Source organism: Equus przewalskii, chromosome 22 (genome assembly GCF_037783145.1).
Source record: "Equus przewalskii isolate Varuska chromosome 22, EquPr2, whole genome shotgun sequence".
Classification (NCBI taxonomy): domain Eukaryota; kingdom Metazoa; phylum Chordata; class Mammalia; order Perissodactyla; family Equidae; genus Equus; species Equus przewalskii.
The window spans coordinates 21078532-21098069 of NC_091852.1; the positions used below are offsets into that span (position 1 = coordinate 21078532).

The 19538-nt window shown below is 44.0% G+C and overlaps 1 protein-coding gene across 27 annotated transcripts in view; it reads left to right on the plus strand.

Moving 5' to 3' along the window:
* Positions 1-19538, plus strand: part of KANK1 (KN motif and ankyrin repeat domains 1) — a 199323-nt gene that overhangs the window by 160419 nt on the left and 19366 nt on the right. For 20 of the 27 annotated variants that reach the window (XM_070590466.1, XM_008512747.2, XM_008512749.2 and 17 more), the window contains one exon: positions 8874-11546. In XM_070590466.1, the coding sequence (XP_070446567.1) occupies positions 8874-11546 (2673 nt within the window). Of the gene's footprint in view, positions 1-6939; positions 7284-8252; positions 8436-8873; positions 11547-19538 lie in introns of those variants that run through there. The other 7 variants (XM_070590473.1, XM_070590481.1, XM_070590476.1 and 4 more) reach the window with 6 other exon arrangements.

Consider the following 19538-nt stretch of genomic DNA (forward strand, 5'->3'; position numbering starts at 1 on the left):
GGCGGAAGGTGTCGACCACAGGCAGGCTCTAAGTTCTGGTGGTTTTTACATTGTGGCTAGCCCTTATTAGCTGGTTGAGTAAATAAAACTCATGTGGTGCAAAGGAATTTGTGACACCGGGAGAAAAATTCATGGGGACTTGAACAATCCATGGAAAACCTAAGGGAGGACCCTAAAGAGAATTTTAATACGTACTCCAGCATCTAGCCAGAACAGTCTTATTAAAATGCAAATCTGGGGCCAGCCCGGTGGCACAGCAGTTAAGTGCTCATGTTCTGCTTCGATCACCCTGGGTTCACTGGTTCGGATCCCAGGTACAGACAAGGCAATGCTTGGCAAGCCATGCTGTGGCAGGCGTCCCACATATAAAGTAGAGGAAGATGGGCATGGATGTTAGTTCAGGGCCAGTCTTCCTCAGCAAAAAGAGGAGGATTGGCAGCAGATGTTACCTCAGGGCTAATCTTCCTCAAAAAAAAAAAAAAAGCAAATCTGATCATTTCACTCACTTGTTTAGAACCCTTTAGTAGCTTCCTAATGCACTTACGAATCAAAAACCTGACTCCCAGGGCCCAGCAGTTGGGGCTTGGTCCCCTCTCTCCCTCACTTTGGGCTTTCCTTATCACGCAAAGCTCTCCTTTCAGTTCCTAATAGTGGCAGGTTTGGCTGATGCTGTTTCCTCTGTCTCACATTTCTCCCATCCCAGTCTCCCTACCAACCACACACCCCACGCACTTTGCCCAGTGGACTCCTCAAATACAGCACCCTGACAGAAGTCTCCCAACGCCCAGCCCAGTGGGGTCCTGCCCTGCCCAGCATCCCTCCTGTATTTACTGGCACAGCTGTTATGTATTTATGCAACCACTTGTCAGTCTCCTATAGTTTGCAGGTTCCACCCAGGCAGGCTCCATGTCTGCCTTGCTCAGCTCCTGGCAGGGTTTGGCACATGGTAGGTACTTAATAAATATTTACTGAATGAAAGAATAAACCGATCTTTCAGTCTGATAATTGCATCTTCCCTAGGTCAGCACTCCTCCTGTGAGGTATGGGAATAAGTAGAGATGGAATGTGGATCCAGTAAGGAAAGTAGCAATGATGGGAGACAGTGGGAGATGTAGGGACCGGGTACAGGTTAACGTCTGTGGGGACAGGTTAAAAAAGAGATGAGATCAGCTGTGAGAGAAAATCTAAGGATTTATGGGGAGAAGCCAAAAGGGTTATGAAGAATTACGGATATGAGGAACAATTCCACATTATAACTTAGCCATAGAAACACACCAAGCCTGTAAAATTGCAGTTACACTACATGTGACATGTTGATTGGCCTGGCATTTCCAATGAACTTCTGGCAAACACTTTTGCTTCCTTAATGTTGTCATTTTGTTTGCACAAAGCATTTGGGTAGCTGTTTAAAACAGCTGCAACGTGCAGAGAAGTGTAGGTGGAATCAGGTAGGTAGTCCAGTCATGCGCCGCATAACATTTCCATCAGTGGGCCACATATACAACACTGGCCGCGTAAGATCAGTACCATAGAGCCTAGGTGTGTAGTAGGCTGTACCATCTAGGTTTGTGTAAGCACACTCTATGGTATACAAAGGCTTGTACAAGGCTGTACACATCTAAGTTTGCGTAAACACACACACAATGACAAAATCACCTAACGATGCATTTCTCAGAACGTATCTCTATCAGGTGATGCATGACTATTATAAACTCCATGGAACAGGGATTCAGGCTTCAAAGAACAGGCCCTAACATCCAGCAGGTGCTCGTCATTTGAATGAATGATTGGATGGATTTGTTAGCTCGGCGGGGAAAAGAGCAGGTTTAAAAATAACTCTGGTAAATGAAAGAGCAAGAGAAAATCTTACCTGCCATACATTCTTTTAAAACAGAATGAGGAACACTTACACTGTTATCCTTTTTCTTGTGTGTTCTCTAACAAACGGTGTTGCTCATGAAGATTTGATCCAGGGAGACTCCTTGGGTCTACAAGTCTTAATGCTAACAGTGTCATCAGGAGAACTTTCCTGTTAAACCTGTTCGGAAGGACCTGTTCCACTTCGCTGTCTTCTTTATCCCACTGTTCTGTGCCTAGAAAAGTTGATTGGCTGAGTTACTTTCATACTCGGAGTAATTACCTTCAGGAGAACGCATCTCTCTCCCTGAATTCGTCCTGGTTTTCTTTCCTGCCTCTCAACCTTAGCTGATGTGGAATCTTTTCAACTGCTTCAAACAGCAGGATGCTTGCACTCTGCTGCTTGTAAATATGGGAATCCCTGATAATTACGTGCTTCTTGGGGACTGACTCAGCTTTTTAGGCAAAGTTTTCACGCTTCATGTGAGAGGTGACAATATAGTTACGGGAATTAGCAAAGTTCTTCAGTTTCAACAATCAGGGAGTATATCTGGTGAAGAAAAACACAGAGTATGTGGAAGTTGTGGCACATGGGTGTAATTATTTTTCATGGCACCATTAGTTGGTAATTAGAGTGTGCAGCAGTGAAACCAGAACAAAGAAGTCATTGTATCCTAATTAATAGATGAAGTAATAATATCAAAGTTTTGCCTGTTTAAAAATCCACCAGGACACATTATTTCAGAAACCTCCAGTGCTTTCTGCTCATATAAAGGCATGGCTCACAGTGGTAGAGTGTGTAGGAAAGTAGTTAGTGTTTTCTTACTCAAAAGTGGCATTTTTACCACCCTGTCGCTTGAGTATCATGTTTTGGTCCCATTGAGACTTGGAAGGCTGCAGACCACAGGTTATGTGGCCATGTTCTCAACTGCTACCTGTGAATTTTATACTCTGCTCACTGTCTTTAGCGCAGGCCTTCTCAGCCTCAACACCAGTGACATTTGGGAGAGGATAATTCTTTGTTGGGGAGGGTGGAACTGTCCTGTGCCTTGTAGGATGTTTGGCAGCATCCCTGGCCTCTACCCGCTGGATGCCAGTAAGAGCCCCCTTCCCGTTATGACAACAAAAAATGTCTCCAGACATTGCCAAACATCCCTGGGGGCCAAATCGCCCCTAGTTGAGAACCACTACTAGCTGTTTAGTACTCTCAGACTAGTTTCCTGCCATCTAATCTTCCATCTCCCAGTGAGTACATTAACTTTTATGGCTTCCCAAACCAAATATCGTTTGGACAGTAAGTTTAGTGTCCTTGAAAAGTTAAAATCATATAATACTTTATGAATCTAAATTGTTATTTTTGAAATATTCATATCTCAGTTTTACTTTGTTAATGCAGGAAAATTGTAAGGAAATTTCAGATTGTTCTTGAGGCCATACACTGGGTCTGTCTCATGGAGCGCAGTTTTACAGGTAGCAAATACATAAATAAAGAGTAGAATTGCCTTCAGTTTGTTGATTTCAGCTTCTCTCTGAATGTATGGGAATTGGTCCGGACCTGGGCTCTAGTTGGTGCTGTCACCTTTGGTGGCTTGGTTACCCCATATTGCAGACTATACAAACTGGATTGGGCGACAGAAGGGAGCCGAGGGACTCTGACCCTTGGTATCGAGGAGGTAGGTCAGCACAGAGATGATGCCAACCTAAGAAGCCGTGGCCCACTGTTAGCAGCCAACCCACTTACCTTGACACACTAGTATAAATTCTGGTGATGGCACCTCTTTGCTTCACTTCTGCCTTGCAGTGTATTAGCTTTTTTTTTTACCCTATGCATCCCACCCACACCCTACTAGACTGTGAGCCTTGTGAGAACAGGGACCTTGTCTCTTTTGTTCACAATCTGTCTCCAGCTCCTGGAACAGTGCCTTGTAAGTAAGTGAAAGATAGAGACAGAGATTACTGATTACTTTTTAAAAATCAATATGATTATAAATATAAGTTGAATGTATGAATAAATTTTTTATTTGGTCTTCACACTTGGAGACTATAACATTTTAACTGGTCCCCTTGAATTTAATTTAATTTCCCTACCTCAGTCTAATGCACACACAGTTGTCAAGACAATCTTCGTTGATGCCTCATAGCTCCTAGCACAGGGCCTGGGGTGCAATCTCTCAGTGACTAAGTGGACAAGATTCCCCTGCTCTAGCACCCGAGTCTGGTGGCCTTTTCTGTCCTCAGTCATCCTGCTCTCGTCTAACCTCATCTTTCCTTAACCTGCCCCACGAGGCTCTTTTCTGGCTCTTCCCCACCATCTACCTCTTTCCCTTTTACTCTGGCATCACTTACTTTGTCTTCAAAACTCATCTCCCGGTTACCTCCATCCTGCTGTGCTCACTTTTCACCTCCCATGCTACTGCTGCTGTTGACGACGTGCCTTTGTGACTGGCCTCAGTCAGTGTTATGTTTAGGGCGTTTGCATTTATCTCCCAGCTAGACTATGCCTCATTTTATTTCTAATAAATCCCTCCTCCTACTCTTTCCACTGAATAGGGCCATTTTCTGCATCCAATTAAGCTTTTAATAAGCGCTGTACAGTGAAGGTAGAGTGGTGCCAGGAACAGTCTCCACCACTGGATTTCCAGACATTCAGAAAATTCCTGTAAACGCCAGGGACAGCCGTCTGATTCCAGAAGGGTTAGCTGGAAGCTGTTACTTCCAGTTGCTGATATAGCCTGTGGTTTTTGGCTGTGTATAAGCAGGCAAAGCTCTGTTAGTCCAAAAAGGCTTTTTAGGTAGAGTCTCCTTATAGCCCTCTTAGAGGGCTTTTTAAACTGTTGTTTTTACACTTCCTTAATGATTCTTGAATTTCTCAATTTTTTTTGTAATAAAGTTTTAATGTATCATCTGCCCAGTTTATCATTTATCATTTTTGTTTTCAAGATCTGGTCTTAATTTTTTTTAGGGGGGAGAGGAGACATTGCAGAGAGAGGGTGCTATATATCCATTAGAATTCAGTTTAGCTCTAAGTAGCCAAGACTCAAACAATAACTAAATAAAATAGAAGTTTCTCTCTCTTTCACATAAAAGTATAGAGGTAGGTTTTCCAGAACTGGTTTAGTAGCTCTGATCTACAAAGCTCTTAGAGACCCAGGTTCTTTCTAGCACATTTTTCCTCCATCCCTATGTGTGAATTCATGGTCAAAGATAACAGCTAATATTCCAGTTATCACCTCTGCATTCCTGGCAGCAGGATGGAGGAAAAAACAAAGAAGAAAGATGATCAAAGAACTATTCCTGTGTCTTTACAAGACGTTCCTGGGGGTGGCTACATGACCCATTCTGCTTATGGCCATACTGACAGTAAAGGAGGCTGGGGAAATACAGTCTTTGTATTTTCCTTGCTACACGTGAGGAGTTCTATTAGTGCGAAAGAATGGGATAACACATACTGAGCAACATCTAGCTGTCTTTGCCATGGCTGTCCCGTTCATCCCCCTCTCAAATGAACTTTCTTGGAGTTTATTTCAATACATTCTTCTAGCTTTCCAAACAGTGACTCCTTGTAATCATATTTTTTCAAAGACAAGTACCTATGTTTTATAAAAATTTATGAAATATGAAGAACAACATAAAAATCACCCATGATTCCACAACCTAAAGATAACCACTGAAACAGCGTCGTGTAAGAAATGTCCCTAACACTAATACAGAGCAAGCAGCTTCAGTCTAGAGTGTTAAGATGTTTCTCAAAGTTCATTGGGTTATACTGTATATTCAGTCTTACACCATCAGTGAACATTTTCAAACACCTTCTTCATTCCCAGCATCTTGTTAATTGATGTGTGTGGTTGGGAGCGGGAGCAATGAAGGAAATTTTTAAATTCTTTGCTTTCAAAAACGTTGGGAAGTCAATCAGTACCCTGTAAGTGCCATCCTTGTGTTAAAGGTATGTAAAGGGACACTTTCTAGAAAGCAGAAGGTAAAAAATAATGACGCTAGATATCTTTATTTAGTTGTAGAATAAAATTTGTACTGTGGGCAATTGTTTGTAAAAATGACACCCTGAGAACACATCTTGCTTTTTTAGTTGCTGGTGAATGAAATTTGGATTACAAGTCCTTCGGGTAGTCTGATTCAAGCAGTATTAGGAAATAATCAAGCTTAACATGGTTAAATTCTAACCTCTCCTGGTTTGTAGATTTAGAAGTCCAAAGTTCATTTGGGGATAATTCAGCATGACCCATGCCTCTGTGAACTTCGGAAACATCTAAAGATGGGCCAGTTAAGTTTCACTGGAAAATGTGATGCGTTTTGTTTGTGTTCTAAATCCTGACGTTAAATCAACACATTAAAAAAACATTTTTGAAGAGAAGTAAGCTTGTGCAACAGGAAAGGTTAATTTTAGTTTATGTGGGAAAAGTAACTATGTTAAGACATGCACAGAAAAACCTAGGAGTTGTACCAAAATATTGGTTGGCACTAGATGCTGAGATGTCAGTGACTTTTTTCCTTTAAGTGGTCTGTACATGACCTTTTTTTTTTTTTTTACAAGCATCAACTACTTTTGTAATTGGAAAAAGGTGATTTCTAAAATAAATTTTTAAGAAACTTTCATCAATGGCAAAGGCTCAGTTGAGATGAACGTTACAGGATAACTTCTTGTTACTGGTTTTGCACCGAGTGCAGAGATGAGCTCCCGCAGCGCTCTGGACCAGCGAGTCCTGCAGGGTCCTTTGACAACCTGCCGAGAACAGTGGGACCAGCTGTGCCTCCAACTTCCTCAGGTGACCGGGAGCCAGGCTGCTGCGTTTCCACCCGAGAACACAGACTCTTTCATGACGAAGTGACTGGTCCAGCAAAGACTGAGCCTCTCTGTGGAGATGTTTAAATTGCTGGCTTTATTTTTACTCCTGGCAACCCTGAAATGAAGAACACACATTTTCGAAAGCTCGCGGTTTCCTGTTTTCATTAAGAAAGCAGGGAATGCCGAACAGCTGAGTGTGCTGGGGGTGGTGTCGCCGAGCCGGAGGGAGACTTCATTGGTGAAGCCTCGGCCTATGGCATGTGCGCGTGGCCCGCTGACTTTCCAGACTGGGGAAGCGCCTTTCCTTATGGGGCGAGGACCGAGGGCGGCCGAGGCAGGGCCGGGGCGCCGCGAGCGCGCTGCTGAGCGGGGCCGCGGGCCGGGCGGGCGCGGAGCGCAGCGCGGAGGGCGGCCGGTAGGTGTGCGGCCAGCGGGCGGGCGAGCGGGGCTCCTCTCGGCGGCTGAATCCCCCGGGCGGCGCGCAGCGGCGGGAAGGCAGGCTGGGAGCCGCGGCCCGATTCAGCCTCGCCGCCTCCCCTTGGTGAGATCTGTCTGCCTCTGGCTGACACCCGAGCCTGCAGTTTCTCTTTGCTTGTGGAATTTCAGACAGCCCTGGAAACAGGTCCGGCTGCATATTTGGAGCGAGCGGTTGTCTGTGTGGCGTTAAAAAGGAAAGGAGGAGAGAAGGAGAGACACGCTCTTGTTCGCGTGAGCACCGGTTTCCAGGCACAGGCCTCTTCATCAGCTCACCCTGCCTTAGGCAAGAAAAGGATGGATGCTGAGCGCCTCTTCCAATAGAATTCTTTTCCACATGTTTTAAAATTGAAATCTAGTGCCTAAATTCTAACAGCTAGAACAGTTTAATAGTGTTTTTAAATCAGGACACGAAGATAGATAACTTTTTTACTTCTCTGGCAGTGTACTTTTCTTTCAGTATTTCGGAGGAAAGAGGGTGAATGGAGGCGAAAGGATTACTCAGAGCATTCACACTATCAGGTGTAAATGTTCAGTGATGTTGGAGCTGGGGAGGGCAGGCACGAAACCCAAAGCTGGAAGTACTTGGACCTTGACAGCTATCTGCTAGGTTTTTATACCCAGGATGGGGGTAGGGGTACAGATGGCTTACATTTTCACTCATTGCTTTTGGGTCCTTTCCGTAGCTCTGAAAATGCAGAGCTTGTTATTATGACTCTAGGAAAACACATTACTTAATCCTACAATTTAAACAAACAAAAATGGCCTTGCTTTTCGATTTGAAATGCACAGCTCAGGTCAGCAGCAAGGTCTGTGTCCTGAAAGGTTCTTGTGTCTCCTTTTCTAAATGTTTAGTTTAGCCAGAAGTAGCGTTTCCCGAATGCCACATGATCCAGTGTTTGGAGTAATTTTCATTCTCCTTTGCATCTGTTTGGCTATATCACAAATGCAAAACAGGGTATTCTTGGGATAATGTGATTTGTCCAAAAGAAGTCAAAGTGGAGAAAACTTTTCCTCTAGTTGGAACAGGGTTTGGTTCTGTTTTTAAATGGAAAAACACAAAGTAGAGTTAAAGTCTGTCCTCTGTGTTCTTGCATCCGTGCTGCTGGAGTTAATCACTCAGTGTCCTCTGTGTCCCAGCTTTCTTAGCAAGGAAGATGTCAGGGCAAATTGTGATCTTGTGGAGGTGGTTAGGCACTGGGGCACACTTGGCCATCATTTAGAAAGGCCGTGAAGTCTGCCGAAAGAGCAGTAGACGGGAGAACTCATGTCTCAGGCTTCCTGGATCTACACTGACTTGGTCCGTTATTCTAAAACTTTTAGCGTTTTGTGCTTCAGATTACACTTTATAAAGTAGGAGTCTTAATGACTGCTGTCCATACTTCTGGGCTCTGTAGACGATAAAAGAAATGATCTATTTGAAAATGCTTTGAAGTCTTTATAATGCATTCTTCTAAAAAATATTTAGTCAGGACTTACTATGTACATAGCTCTTTAAAATCGTTCATTCACTACATTCTCTTAACTTTATGAGTTAAATATGTGTATTTCCATTTTTGCTCTGGGGGAAACTTAAGTTCTGAGAGGTTTATTAACTCGCTCACCCAGCTGTTCAGTTGTAGATCCAGGATCTTAAATCATACCAGCTTGCCACACTGCAATGTACAAAAATATTAGTTTTTACCAGTATGTGTATTAATAGTATTCTAATATTCTCTTCTCTCTCTCTCTCTCTTAGGAAAAGCAGATGATGTTCTGAATGGAGACCATGACAAGGAACATAAAGATCCTTATTTTGTGGAGACCCCCTATGGTTATCAGCTAGACTTAGATTTTCTCAAATACGTGGATGACATACAGAAGGGAAACACCATCAAGAAACTGAACATCCAGAAGAGGCGAAAACCATCTGTGCCATGCCCAGAAACCAGGGCCACACCAGGTCAGCAAGGTATATGGACTTCTACTGAATCCCTCTCATCCTCCAACAGCGATGACAACAAGCAGTGCCCGAACTTCCTCCTAGCCAGAAGCCAGGTTACATCAACTCCAGTCCCAAGGCCACCTGCCCCTCTGGAGACTTCCCCTACTTTTCTTACCATCCCAGAAAGTCGACAGCTGCCACCACCCTCACCACAACTCTCAAAGCACAACCTTCATGTCACCAAGACACTAATGGAGACCCGCAGAAGACTGGAACAGGAGAGAGTCACCATGCAGACGCCGGGTGAGTTCCGAAGGCCCAGGCTGGCCAGTTTTGGAGGCATGGGTTCCACGAGCTCTCTCTCCTCTTTTATGGGTTCTGGAAACCACAATCCTGCCATGCACCAGCTTCAGAATGGATACCAAGGCAATGGGGATTATGGTGGCTATGCCCCAGCTGCTGCCACCACTTCTTCCATGGGGAGCTCTATCCGCCACAGCCCCCTGAGCTCAGGGATTTCCACTCCAGTGACCAACGTGAGCCCCATGCACCTGCAGCACATCCGTGAACAGATGGCCATTGCTCTGAAACGCCTGAAGGAGCTTGAAGAGCAGGTGCGAACCATCCCTGTGCTCCAGGTAAAGATCTCTGTCTTGCAAGAGGAGAAAAGGCAGTTGTCCTCACAGCTGAAAAACCAAAGAGCTGCATGCCAGAACGATGTCTGTGGTGTGAGGAAGAGGTCCTACAGTGCTGGGAATGCCTCCCAGCTGGAGCAGCTCTCCAGGGCCCGGAGAAGTGGCGGGGAATTATATATTGACTATGAGGACGAAGAGATGGAGAGTGTAGAGCAGAGCACACAGAGGATAAAGGAGTTCCGGCAGCTCACGGCAGACATGCAGGCCCTGGAGCAGAAGATCCAGGACAGCAGCTACGAGGCCTCCTCGGAGCTCAGGGAGAACGGGCAGAGCCAGCCTCCAGAGTGCCGGTCTGTGGCTGTGGGCGCTGACGAGCACATGGACAACATTGTCGTGTACCACAGGGGCTCCAGGTCCTGTAAGGATGCTGCTGTGGGGACAGTCACTGAGACCAGGAATTCTGGGGTCAGCGTGACAGAAGCCATGCTTGGAGTCACCACTGAAGCTGACAAAGAAATTGAGCTGCAGCAACAGACGATAGAAGCCTTAAAGGAAAAGATCTACCGCCTGGAAGTACAGCTTAAAGAAACCACCCATGACCGGGAGATGACTAAACTCAAACAAGAGCTGCAGGCTGCTGGATCGAGGAAAAAGGTTGACAAAGCCATGATGGCCCAGCCACTTGTTTACAGCAAGATGGTGGAGGCCGTGGTGCAGACGAGAGACCAAATGGCTGGCAGTCATGTGGACATGGTTGACACGTGTGTCGGGACCTCTGTGCAAACAAATAGCATAGGCATCTCGTGTCAGCCTGACTGTGAGAATAAAGTCGTGGGGCCAGAGCTGCCCATGAATTGGTGGATTGTTAAGGAAAGAGTGGAAATGCGTGATCGATGTACTGGGAGGTCTGTGGAGACGTGTGACAAGAGCGTGGGAGTGGACATCAGTGTGTGCGAAACAGGCAGCAATACAGAGGAGTCTGTGAAAGACCTGACACTCCTCAAGACCAACCTCAGTCTCAAAGAAGTGCGATCCATTGGTTGTGGAGATTGCTCTGTCGATGTGACTGTCTGCTCTCCGAAGGAGTGCACCTCCCGGAGCATGAACACGGAGGACGTTAGCCAGGTGGAAGCTGCCGTCATGGCGGTGCCTCATACCACCAGCCAGCACACCAATACGATTTTGGAACAGGTAAACCAGTTCACCAACACTGAGACAGCCACCCTTACAGAATCCTGTACCAATACCTCCCTCAGCACTTCGGACAAGCAGACCAGCACCCAGACTGTGGAGATGCGGACAGTGGCTATAGGAGAAGGCCGCGTCAAGGACATCAACTCCTCTGCCAAGACACGGTCCATCGGAGTTGGAACAGTGCTCTCAGGCACTTCTGGGTTTGACAGGCCATCAGCTGTGAAGACCAAAGAATTAGGTGTGGGGCAGATAAATATTAATGACAACTACCTAGTTGGTCTCAAAATGAGGACTATAGCTTGTGGGCCTCCCCAGTTGACTGTGGGGCCAACAGCCAGCAGGAGGAGCATAGGTGTTGGGGACGAGCCTGTAGGAGAGTTCGAGGAGAGCCCCCAGCCCCAGGCTCCATCTAGAATGATGACTGGCTTGGATCACTACATCGAGCGTGTCCAGAAGCTGCTGGCAGAACAGCAGACGCTGCTGGCTGAGAACTATAGTGAATTGGCAGAAGCTTTTGGGGAACCTCACTCACAGATTGGCTCCCTCAACTCGCAGCTCATCAGTACCCTATCGTCGATCAATTCTGTCATGAAGTCTGCAAGCACTGAGGAGCTGAGGAACCTTGACTTCCCAAAGACGAGCCTGGGTCGAGTCACAGGTAGGTGGCACTTTAAGGGACCTGGGGATGAGGAAGGGTGGGGACAATGTATTTCCAGGAGAGACAGATTTTTTTTTAACTGCTAGAACCATGGAGAAAGCTTTAGAATGATAATTGGTAGAAGGAAAACCAAGGATCAAGATCCATAAGGAGCTCTGCTAATTCTCATTGTCTCGTAGCTGCGTTGGCCTCTCGCTGTGTACTAAGGCTAGAAGAAAAGCAGCCTAGTGTTGGCTGGCCTCGGGGCTGTCTTCTGGGGCTGCTGGTTTGATTTGATGCTTTATGCTTTGTTTTCCAGTTATTTACTTGCTTACTTTATACAGAAAGACCTGAAAAAAGTCCTACACTGTTTGTAACCACAATTACCAGGATATTATCAATAAAAACACTGGTTAAAATATTCTTAATTAAAATTTTTATGAAAGGAGAGAGATTCCACTAATTCATTTATTCAGCAAATGATTGAATTCTCGCTCTGTTTCAACCACAGGTATAGGCCAAGGTATAGTGCAGTCAACAAAACCAAGCAGAGTCCCTATCCTCCTGGTGCCTACGTTTTTGTTGGGGATATAGGCAATAAACGATAGACCTAAAGTATGTCAGGGTATGATATGCGCTATGAAGAAAAGAACTCTAGTTATGGGAATAGCGAGTGGTGATGATTGGGGTGGGGACTATTTGAGATGATGGTCCAGGCAGGCCTGTTTGATAAGGGCCCCTCAGCCAGAACTCAGAAGGGAGCCCTTCCCCATGGTTCATTTTGATAGGTTCTTATATTTTCGTCTTCCTCATCCTTGCCCTTATTCACTGGGATTCCTGCCCACTCCTTCTTTTCTCCAAATTGAAGCTAACAATTGAGAAATTACCCCAGAAGATTTTTTGACATGTAATACTTCCCTATGAGCTTCACTAAAAGGACTTCCCCTGTTATCAGTTGCATGTGTCTCTAACAGGTCGTAACTCTTCCGAGGGCTGGGTTCCATTCCTGGCTCTCCAGCCATCACAAACCAGCGTAACGTGGGGACGGGACGTCGCCCTTCTTTACACTTCCTTCATAAAATGGGGATTGAAAGGGCACCATCCTATCAGGTTGTCAATGTGGTCATCGCTGGCATCAGAGCACCCAGGGCAGCCTCTACTGTCATTGCTGCTGGTGCTGGTTGCGTGTGGTTTCTTTTGTTGACGTGCTAAACTGTAGTGTGGGGTTTGGAAGCTTCCACCAACGCACTCTCCACTCTGACCAACTGGTGCGTGCGAAATGAATGTAAATGCTTCAGATGATTTGTACAGTGCGCACAGAATTTAACTTTATGTGAAAATGTGCACTATAGACTTTAATGTAAGTAAGCCATCCCTCCATAGCCTAAAAGGGTGGTGGTTAAAGGAGACCATTGAAATAGATTATTTTTATATCCTCCTAGATTTCCACTTCCAAACCTGAATTAATATTGGTCTTTTAGTAACTGTGCCATGGGACAGATAGTTTATTGTGGAAGAAAAAATGAGCATGACACTGATAGCTGATGCCTTTTAGAATCAAAAGCATTGAAGGTACAGGAAAGTCATTTTAGAGTAAATAGGATTAAAACGATATGTGGACTGAAGCAGTCTTAAGTAATAATATGTCTGTGTCTGCTTCTTTTTAAAAATCATGATGTCAGATTTTGAAGTCAAAACAAAACTCTTCACTCCCCCCAGACACAGATGGTACAGTGGAGCGAGCATCCATCCTAAGAGCATTTTCCTGCCATCCTTCCTTCCTCTCCTCCCCAAACTAAAACCCAAAATAGGGTTTCTGTTTCACATTCTTGCCAAAAATATTCAATGTTACAACATTGGAGTGATCTGCCTGACACCCTGAGCCTCGAGACCAGGGAGAAAGTTTTGTCTGGCTGGGATACAGTGGTTTTTTGGTGTCTTGCCAGTCATGCTGACATTCCACACATCGCTGTTTAGATCTGACCCCGCAGATGAACACCCAATTCATCAGCTACAATGCATGAGACCTATAGCGTTTGTCAACCAAAAGTATGAATATTTTAGTGGCGCTTATTTGGTCCTAGTGGCACCTCCCTCTCAGAGCACATGAGAACAACTTGAATGTATTTCTCTAATTCCCATCCCATTTGTATTTTAAACATTTTGCTTTGAAATTCTAATGAAGGAGCAATTTGATTAGGAACTCAACCCAGGGTATTACATTTTTATCTGGTGTTTGTTATATGGGCTGAAAGTCACAGCAGCTTGATGTGGTAAGGTAGAGACCTCAGCTCCTGCAAGCTGTGAAGAGTGAGGGTGTCAGGGGCCGGCCCCGAGGCCGAGTGGTTAAGTTCGCGCGCGCTCTGCTTCGTCCACCCAGGGTTTCATCAGTTCAGATCCTGGGCTCAGACATGGCACTGCTCATCAAGCCATGCTGAGGCGGCGGCCCACATGCCACAACCAGAAGGACCCACAACTGAAATATACAACTATGTACTGGGGGGCTTTGGGGAGAAAAAGGAAAAATAAAATCTTTAAAAAGAAAAAAAGAGTGAGGCTGTCAGAATGCACTGTGGCTGACTGTGCCCACCGTACAATGTAGAATATTGCTCACACACAATGTTTCGTGTGTTTCTCTACCAAAAGGCTTACTGGAGTATAGAAAGGTATTCATTTCAAACTTTCTTACCCAAATAAAACAATAGGGAATTTGGAGTTGACGTCTCCCTAAAAGAGCATATGAAGGATCACTTACGTGAACCTAGTACGTTAGTTTAAAGGAGTTAAGGTTGGGTCCCTCACCCAGACGTTCTGGGGTCAAATTCTTTCTCTGCCACTGGGATGAGTTATCTTTATTTCCTCACAGGCTCGAAATGAAGATTTAGTGACTCAATACGAGCAAAGCATTTGGAGTGGTCTGCAGCACAGAGTATAAATGCTCAGTGAGTGCATGCTGGCATAGCTGTTACTGTTTTTAGCACTTCCAGAAATGGAAATGTAGACACAGAACAAATCGCCAAAAAAAAAAAATTGTACAAATGGTCTCTTGTTTTTAATCCAAATTTTTATCTTCATGATCCTGGCTGACCATCGCCTTTTTCCCCCCAGTTATGATGCCACCCCAGTTAACAATTTTATCAAGATAAAGAAACACATAGATAAGAATAAGAAAACACAAAATGAGTAGAATAAGTTTTCACTTGAGAGTCATTCAGAATTCGTGTCAAAGCTCAAAACAAGCCTAAACTGAGGTAAGTGTATATTAGTGCCCAATCCAGACAATTCTGTTCAGTTTTCCTAAGGTTGAAGATTTCATGGTATCACTTTTTCGTATGCAAAAGAGCATCATTTTTAGCAGCAGCATAATGCCTAACACTCTTGTTCACTTTCTCAAATTATAACTGGAGTATATGCTCGTAACAAATTAACAGTTCAGAAGAGCATAAGTAAAGAGAGCCTGCCTCACACTCATAGGTAACTCCGTGCAGGGTTGGTATGGACAAGTGTGATGTGTGCAGGTCTGTGTTTTAAAGAGAGACTTTTTAAACAAAATTTGATTCTACCTATGTATTTTTCACGTAAAATGTCAGAAACATGTTTCTAGGAGTTAAGAGACAATCTCCTAGTTTAGATGCAGCTAGAATCTGGTGGTAACCAAAGATGTTCTGTAAAGTACGTTTTAATTCCTGGTAGTGTGAATTTCATGTATTTAAGATTTTCTTTCATGGAATTAAAAAGTTAAGAGGAAACAGGTTACTGTGAGAACAGAAAATGTTTAGGAAAAAAGTTTATTCTTGTAAATCAATTGTTTTGGTTTGAGGAGTGGGTTAATATTTATTTTCTTTTTCCCTCTGGAGAAAAGAAACTTCTAGACAAATAACTTAGACTTGCAAACACAGGCTTGTGCCGGAAATGACGTTTTAGTCAACAATAGACCGCATATGTGACAGTGGTCCTATGAGATTAGTACCATATATGGTGCTGGCCCTGTGGCATAGCAGTTAAGTTCAGCACACTCTGCTTTGGCAGCCTGGGTTCATAGGTTCAGATCTTGGGCACGGACCTACACCACTTACCAGCCATGCTGTGGTGGCATCCTACATATAAAGTGGAGGAAGATTGGCACAGATGTTAGCTCAGGGCTAATCTTCCTTAGCAAAAAAAAAAAAAAAAAGATTAGTACCATATAGCCTAGGTGTGTAGTGGGTTATACCATCTAGGTTTGTGTAAGGACAATCTGTGATGTTTGCACAACAGCAAAATCACCCAACAATGCATTTCTCACGATGTATCCCTGTTGTTAAGCCATGCGTGACTATACTCTAAAAATATATAACCGTCTCCAAGCAAATACAAACAAAACTATCTACAACAGCGGAACTTAACTGCCTACCACATGATTTATAGAAAATTCATGTCTCATACTCAAATCAAAGAACTGCTTTTAAAATCAACTTCTGTATTTGCACTCTTAGTTATCTTGGGTTTGTTAAAAAATTTATGAACTTGAAGTCCTTCCCATAACTGTGGAAGCAATTTTGTAGACAGAGATCTGAGCCAAGGCAAAAGCAGGGAAAGAAAGTCATTACAAAATACCATTTCTAGTTAGTTTTCTCTTAGTTCAAATAGTATACCATTTACTTGTCCTAGTACCTGGTTGTTTTTTTAAATCTCAGTTTTCTTTTAATGAATGCTACAAGAGCATCAAATAATCTAAACAAAATGTTTCTGGAACCGTGCGTGTATAATGGCATGATGCAGAGGAAGCCCTGATGACCTGGAAGTCAGAAGAACTGACTTCTGGTGCTGGTGCCCAGGAACCTACAGTATCACAATGGAGACAGAGTTTGGGCCACCGTGTCCTCTTGTGTCATGAGCAGGTTGGACTAGATTTTTCTTGCGTGGGGCCCTTTTGCCAGAGTTATTCTATGAAAGTAGCTCTTGACCAGGCTGCCCATCAGATTCATCTGGGGATCTTTTTCGCCCCAAATTCCTGGGTTTCCTGCTGCTCCCCACCACCACCACACCCCAACAGGCACACCCAGGCCATGTTACAGGGAAATATTTTTGGAGTAAACAACCTCAGAGGAAGGCTTCTTAATCTGGGGTCCATAGCTTCATGAACAGCCATTTTTGGAATTGTGAAAAAAGTGTGTGATTTTCATCCGATGCTCAAAAGGGATAGCTGACCCTGGGAAAGATTGAAATTACAGGTCTAGGACATCGGTTACAGACCCTGAGAAAAGGCACTGCAGCCCTGAGGACAACCTTTTACGGAGATTAAAAACCTGTCCGCTACCTGTGTGAGCCCTTTAGTTGACACTTGTTGAAAATCTTACTCTTTTAAACTGCTGCTTTATCGTTTTAAGTGGGTATTAGTGAAATGCACATGTACTCTGGGAAGAGATGCGAGCTGAGTTTGACGCTTATACTCTGAGTGAATCCTAAAGTGCGCCGTTCATTTCTGGCTAAAGCATGGAGATTGGTTGTTTTTTGAGAGATGAAATAGCTTTGAGTTCCTGAATGTTCAGTCGTAAACAATGAAGGGAGTTGTTGATGTTGAACAATAGCTACAGTTGTTTATTCTTCCTCCAAGCAGCAAGTCATTCATGTCTCAGTAAAGATGTTTAAAGTCTGCTCTGTCCCGGCTCTATTCAGGTCAATTGATAGCTATGCATTCAATGTCAACTATATGCAAAGCACAGTACTGCAACAAAGATACAGTCACGCATCGCTTAACGATGGCAAAATGTTCTGAGAAATGCGTCGTTAGGTGATTGCATCATTGGGCGAACATCATAAACAAACAAATTTTGCCACGCCGGAATATGTCTCCTTAACATGAGGATTATTTTAGGCTGATTATTTTTTTTTATTTTATTTTTTTAAAGATTTTATCTTTTCTTTTTCTCCCCAAAGCTCCCCCCCGGTACATAGTTGTGTATTTTTAGTTGTGGGTCCTTCTAGTTGTGGCATGTGGTATGCCACCTCAGCATGGCTTGATGAGCGGTGCCATGTCTGCGCCCAGGATTCGAACTGGCGAAACCCTGGCCTGCCGAGGCGGAGCACATGAACTTGGCCACAGGGGCGGCCCCTAGGCTGATTATTTTTAAGAAACAAAAAACAGAAAGTTTTTCTTGTTACCTCCCCCTTGACTGCTTAAAAGAAGTCAGATAAAAAAAAAACCTGTTGCAGGAAGCAAGCTGTCACCTTAGCATAAAATGAACTAGGTGGCAGGGAGGAACCTAGAAAAGCCTGTTTTGTTGGGCTCCCCTCTGTGTTCTTCTATTTCTGTGTGGCCAAACACTTGTTTTCCAACCTTTACTCCTTTTCACCTACCTGTGAACTGCCTTCCTTCCCTTTGAAGTCCCTGACTCTCCCCATCCCCAAAATGTTCTTTTGTCTTTAGCTGAGGATGATATTTAAGGTGAGGGCTTCAGCCATTTTGGCAAGTTACTCGGTTTTCCTGGGTTTCTCCCATGTATATGCGTTATTAAACTTTTGTTTTTGTCCTGTTATTCTGTCTCATGTCAATTTAATTCTTAGACCAGACAGAAGAACCTAAAAGGGTAGAGGAGAATTTCTTCCTTCCATACAGTATTTACACAAACCTAGATGGTATAGCCTACTACACACCTAGGCTTTATGATACTAATCTTATGGGACTTCTGTCATATATGCACTTCATCGTTTATCGAAATGTCATTATGCAGCACATGACTGTAAAGTGGTCTACACGTTAAAGAACTTGCAATCCAACTGGGAAGCCAAGACAGGGATACCAGAAATCTGTGTGATAACCTATGGTGGTATATGTTAGCCACCAGATAACATGCAAATAGAAAGTGCTCAAAGAGTTTAACTGCAACCAAGCCCTCTGAGGTCTAGGGAGGTGAGGAGGACCTTAGCTATATCTGGAAGAACACCAAGTACATCTATTCAACCCAACTTCAGTTAAAGCAGCCTCTTAGTGTGTGTTTTCTGGGTCAAGTCTTAGGATGGTGTGTAATTAAATGGGGGTGGGGTCATGGTAAGGAAGAACCTAATTCTTAATCCACTCTAACATTTTAATTTCTGAGTACCCACTTTTAGATACTTTCATGACAGCTGTCCAATATGTTCTCAGGAAAATATTAAATGGCCCTGGAAATTATTAAACTGTAACTCTGAACATTTAAGTTTTTTATCTCCAGTTTCTGTTGGTGGCCACACGCATTGGCATCCAGGCAGAGTTCTGAGAGGTGAGCCTAGAAACAGAAAGCGATTGTCCTTTCTCCTCCATCAAAGCTACTTACTTTCCCCCAAAAGTGCTATGTACCAAAAAAGAAAGTGATCCCTCATGAATAATCTCTCCTGTCTATTCCCCAAACCAACATGTGGGCTGAAAAGAGTGAATTCCTGCTCAAGCCCTTTGCTTTATGGAAAAACTAGAAGTATTATTTCAGATCCCTTTGAATTTTTAGTTATACTTTGGGAAAATATCTAAATGATTGAATGGCCTCCATAATGATTCAGAAATTTCAGTTCTGCCTCTTCTTCACAGGTTAGCTAGATGTTCTTTAAAAATCAAATCAGAATGTCTAGCTGAAAATGTGGCTCAATAACGTGGTTAATTAGCTGGCCACACTTCACAGTTGTGTTTTCAGAAAGCACTTGGCGTTATAAATAAAAATATGAGTTAGCATGCCAGAACAGTTGGAGAACAGTGAACAGAGCAACTTTTTTTTTACTTTAAAGATTGGCACTTGAGCTAACAACTGTTGCCGATCTTTTTTTTTTTTTTTTCTGCTTTTTCTCCCCTAATCCCCCCAGTACATAGTTGTATGTTTTAGTTGTGGGTCCTTCTAGTTGTGGCATGTGGGACGCCACCTCAGCGTGGCCTGATGAGCAGTACCATGTCCGCACCCAGGATCCAAACTGGTGAAACCCTGGGCCGCCAAAGCGGAGCATGCGAACTTAACCACTCAGCCACGGGGCCTGGCCCCCAGAGCAACTTCTTAAATCCGTTTTAAT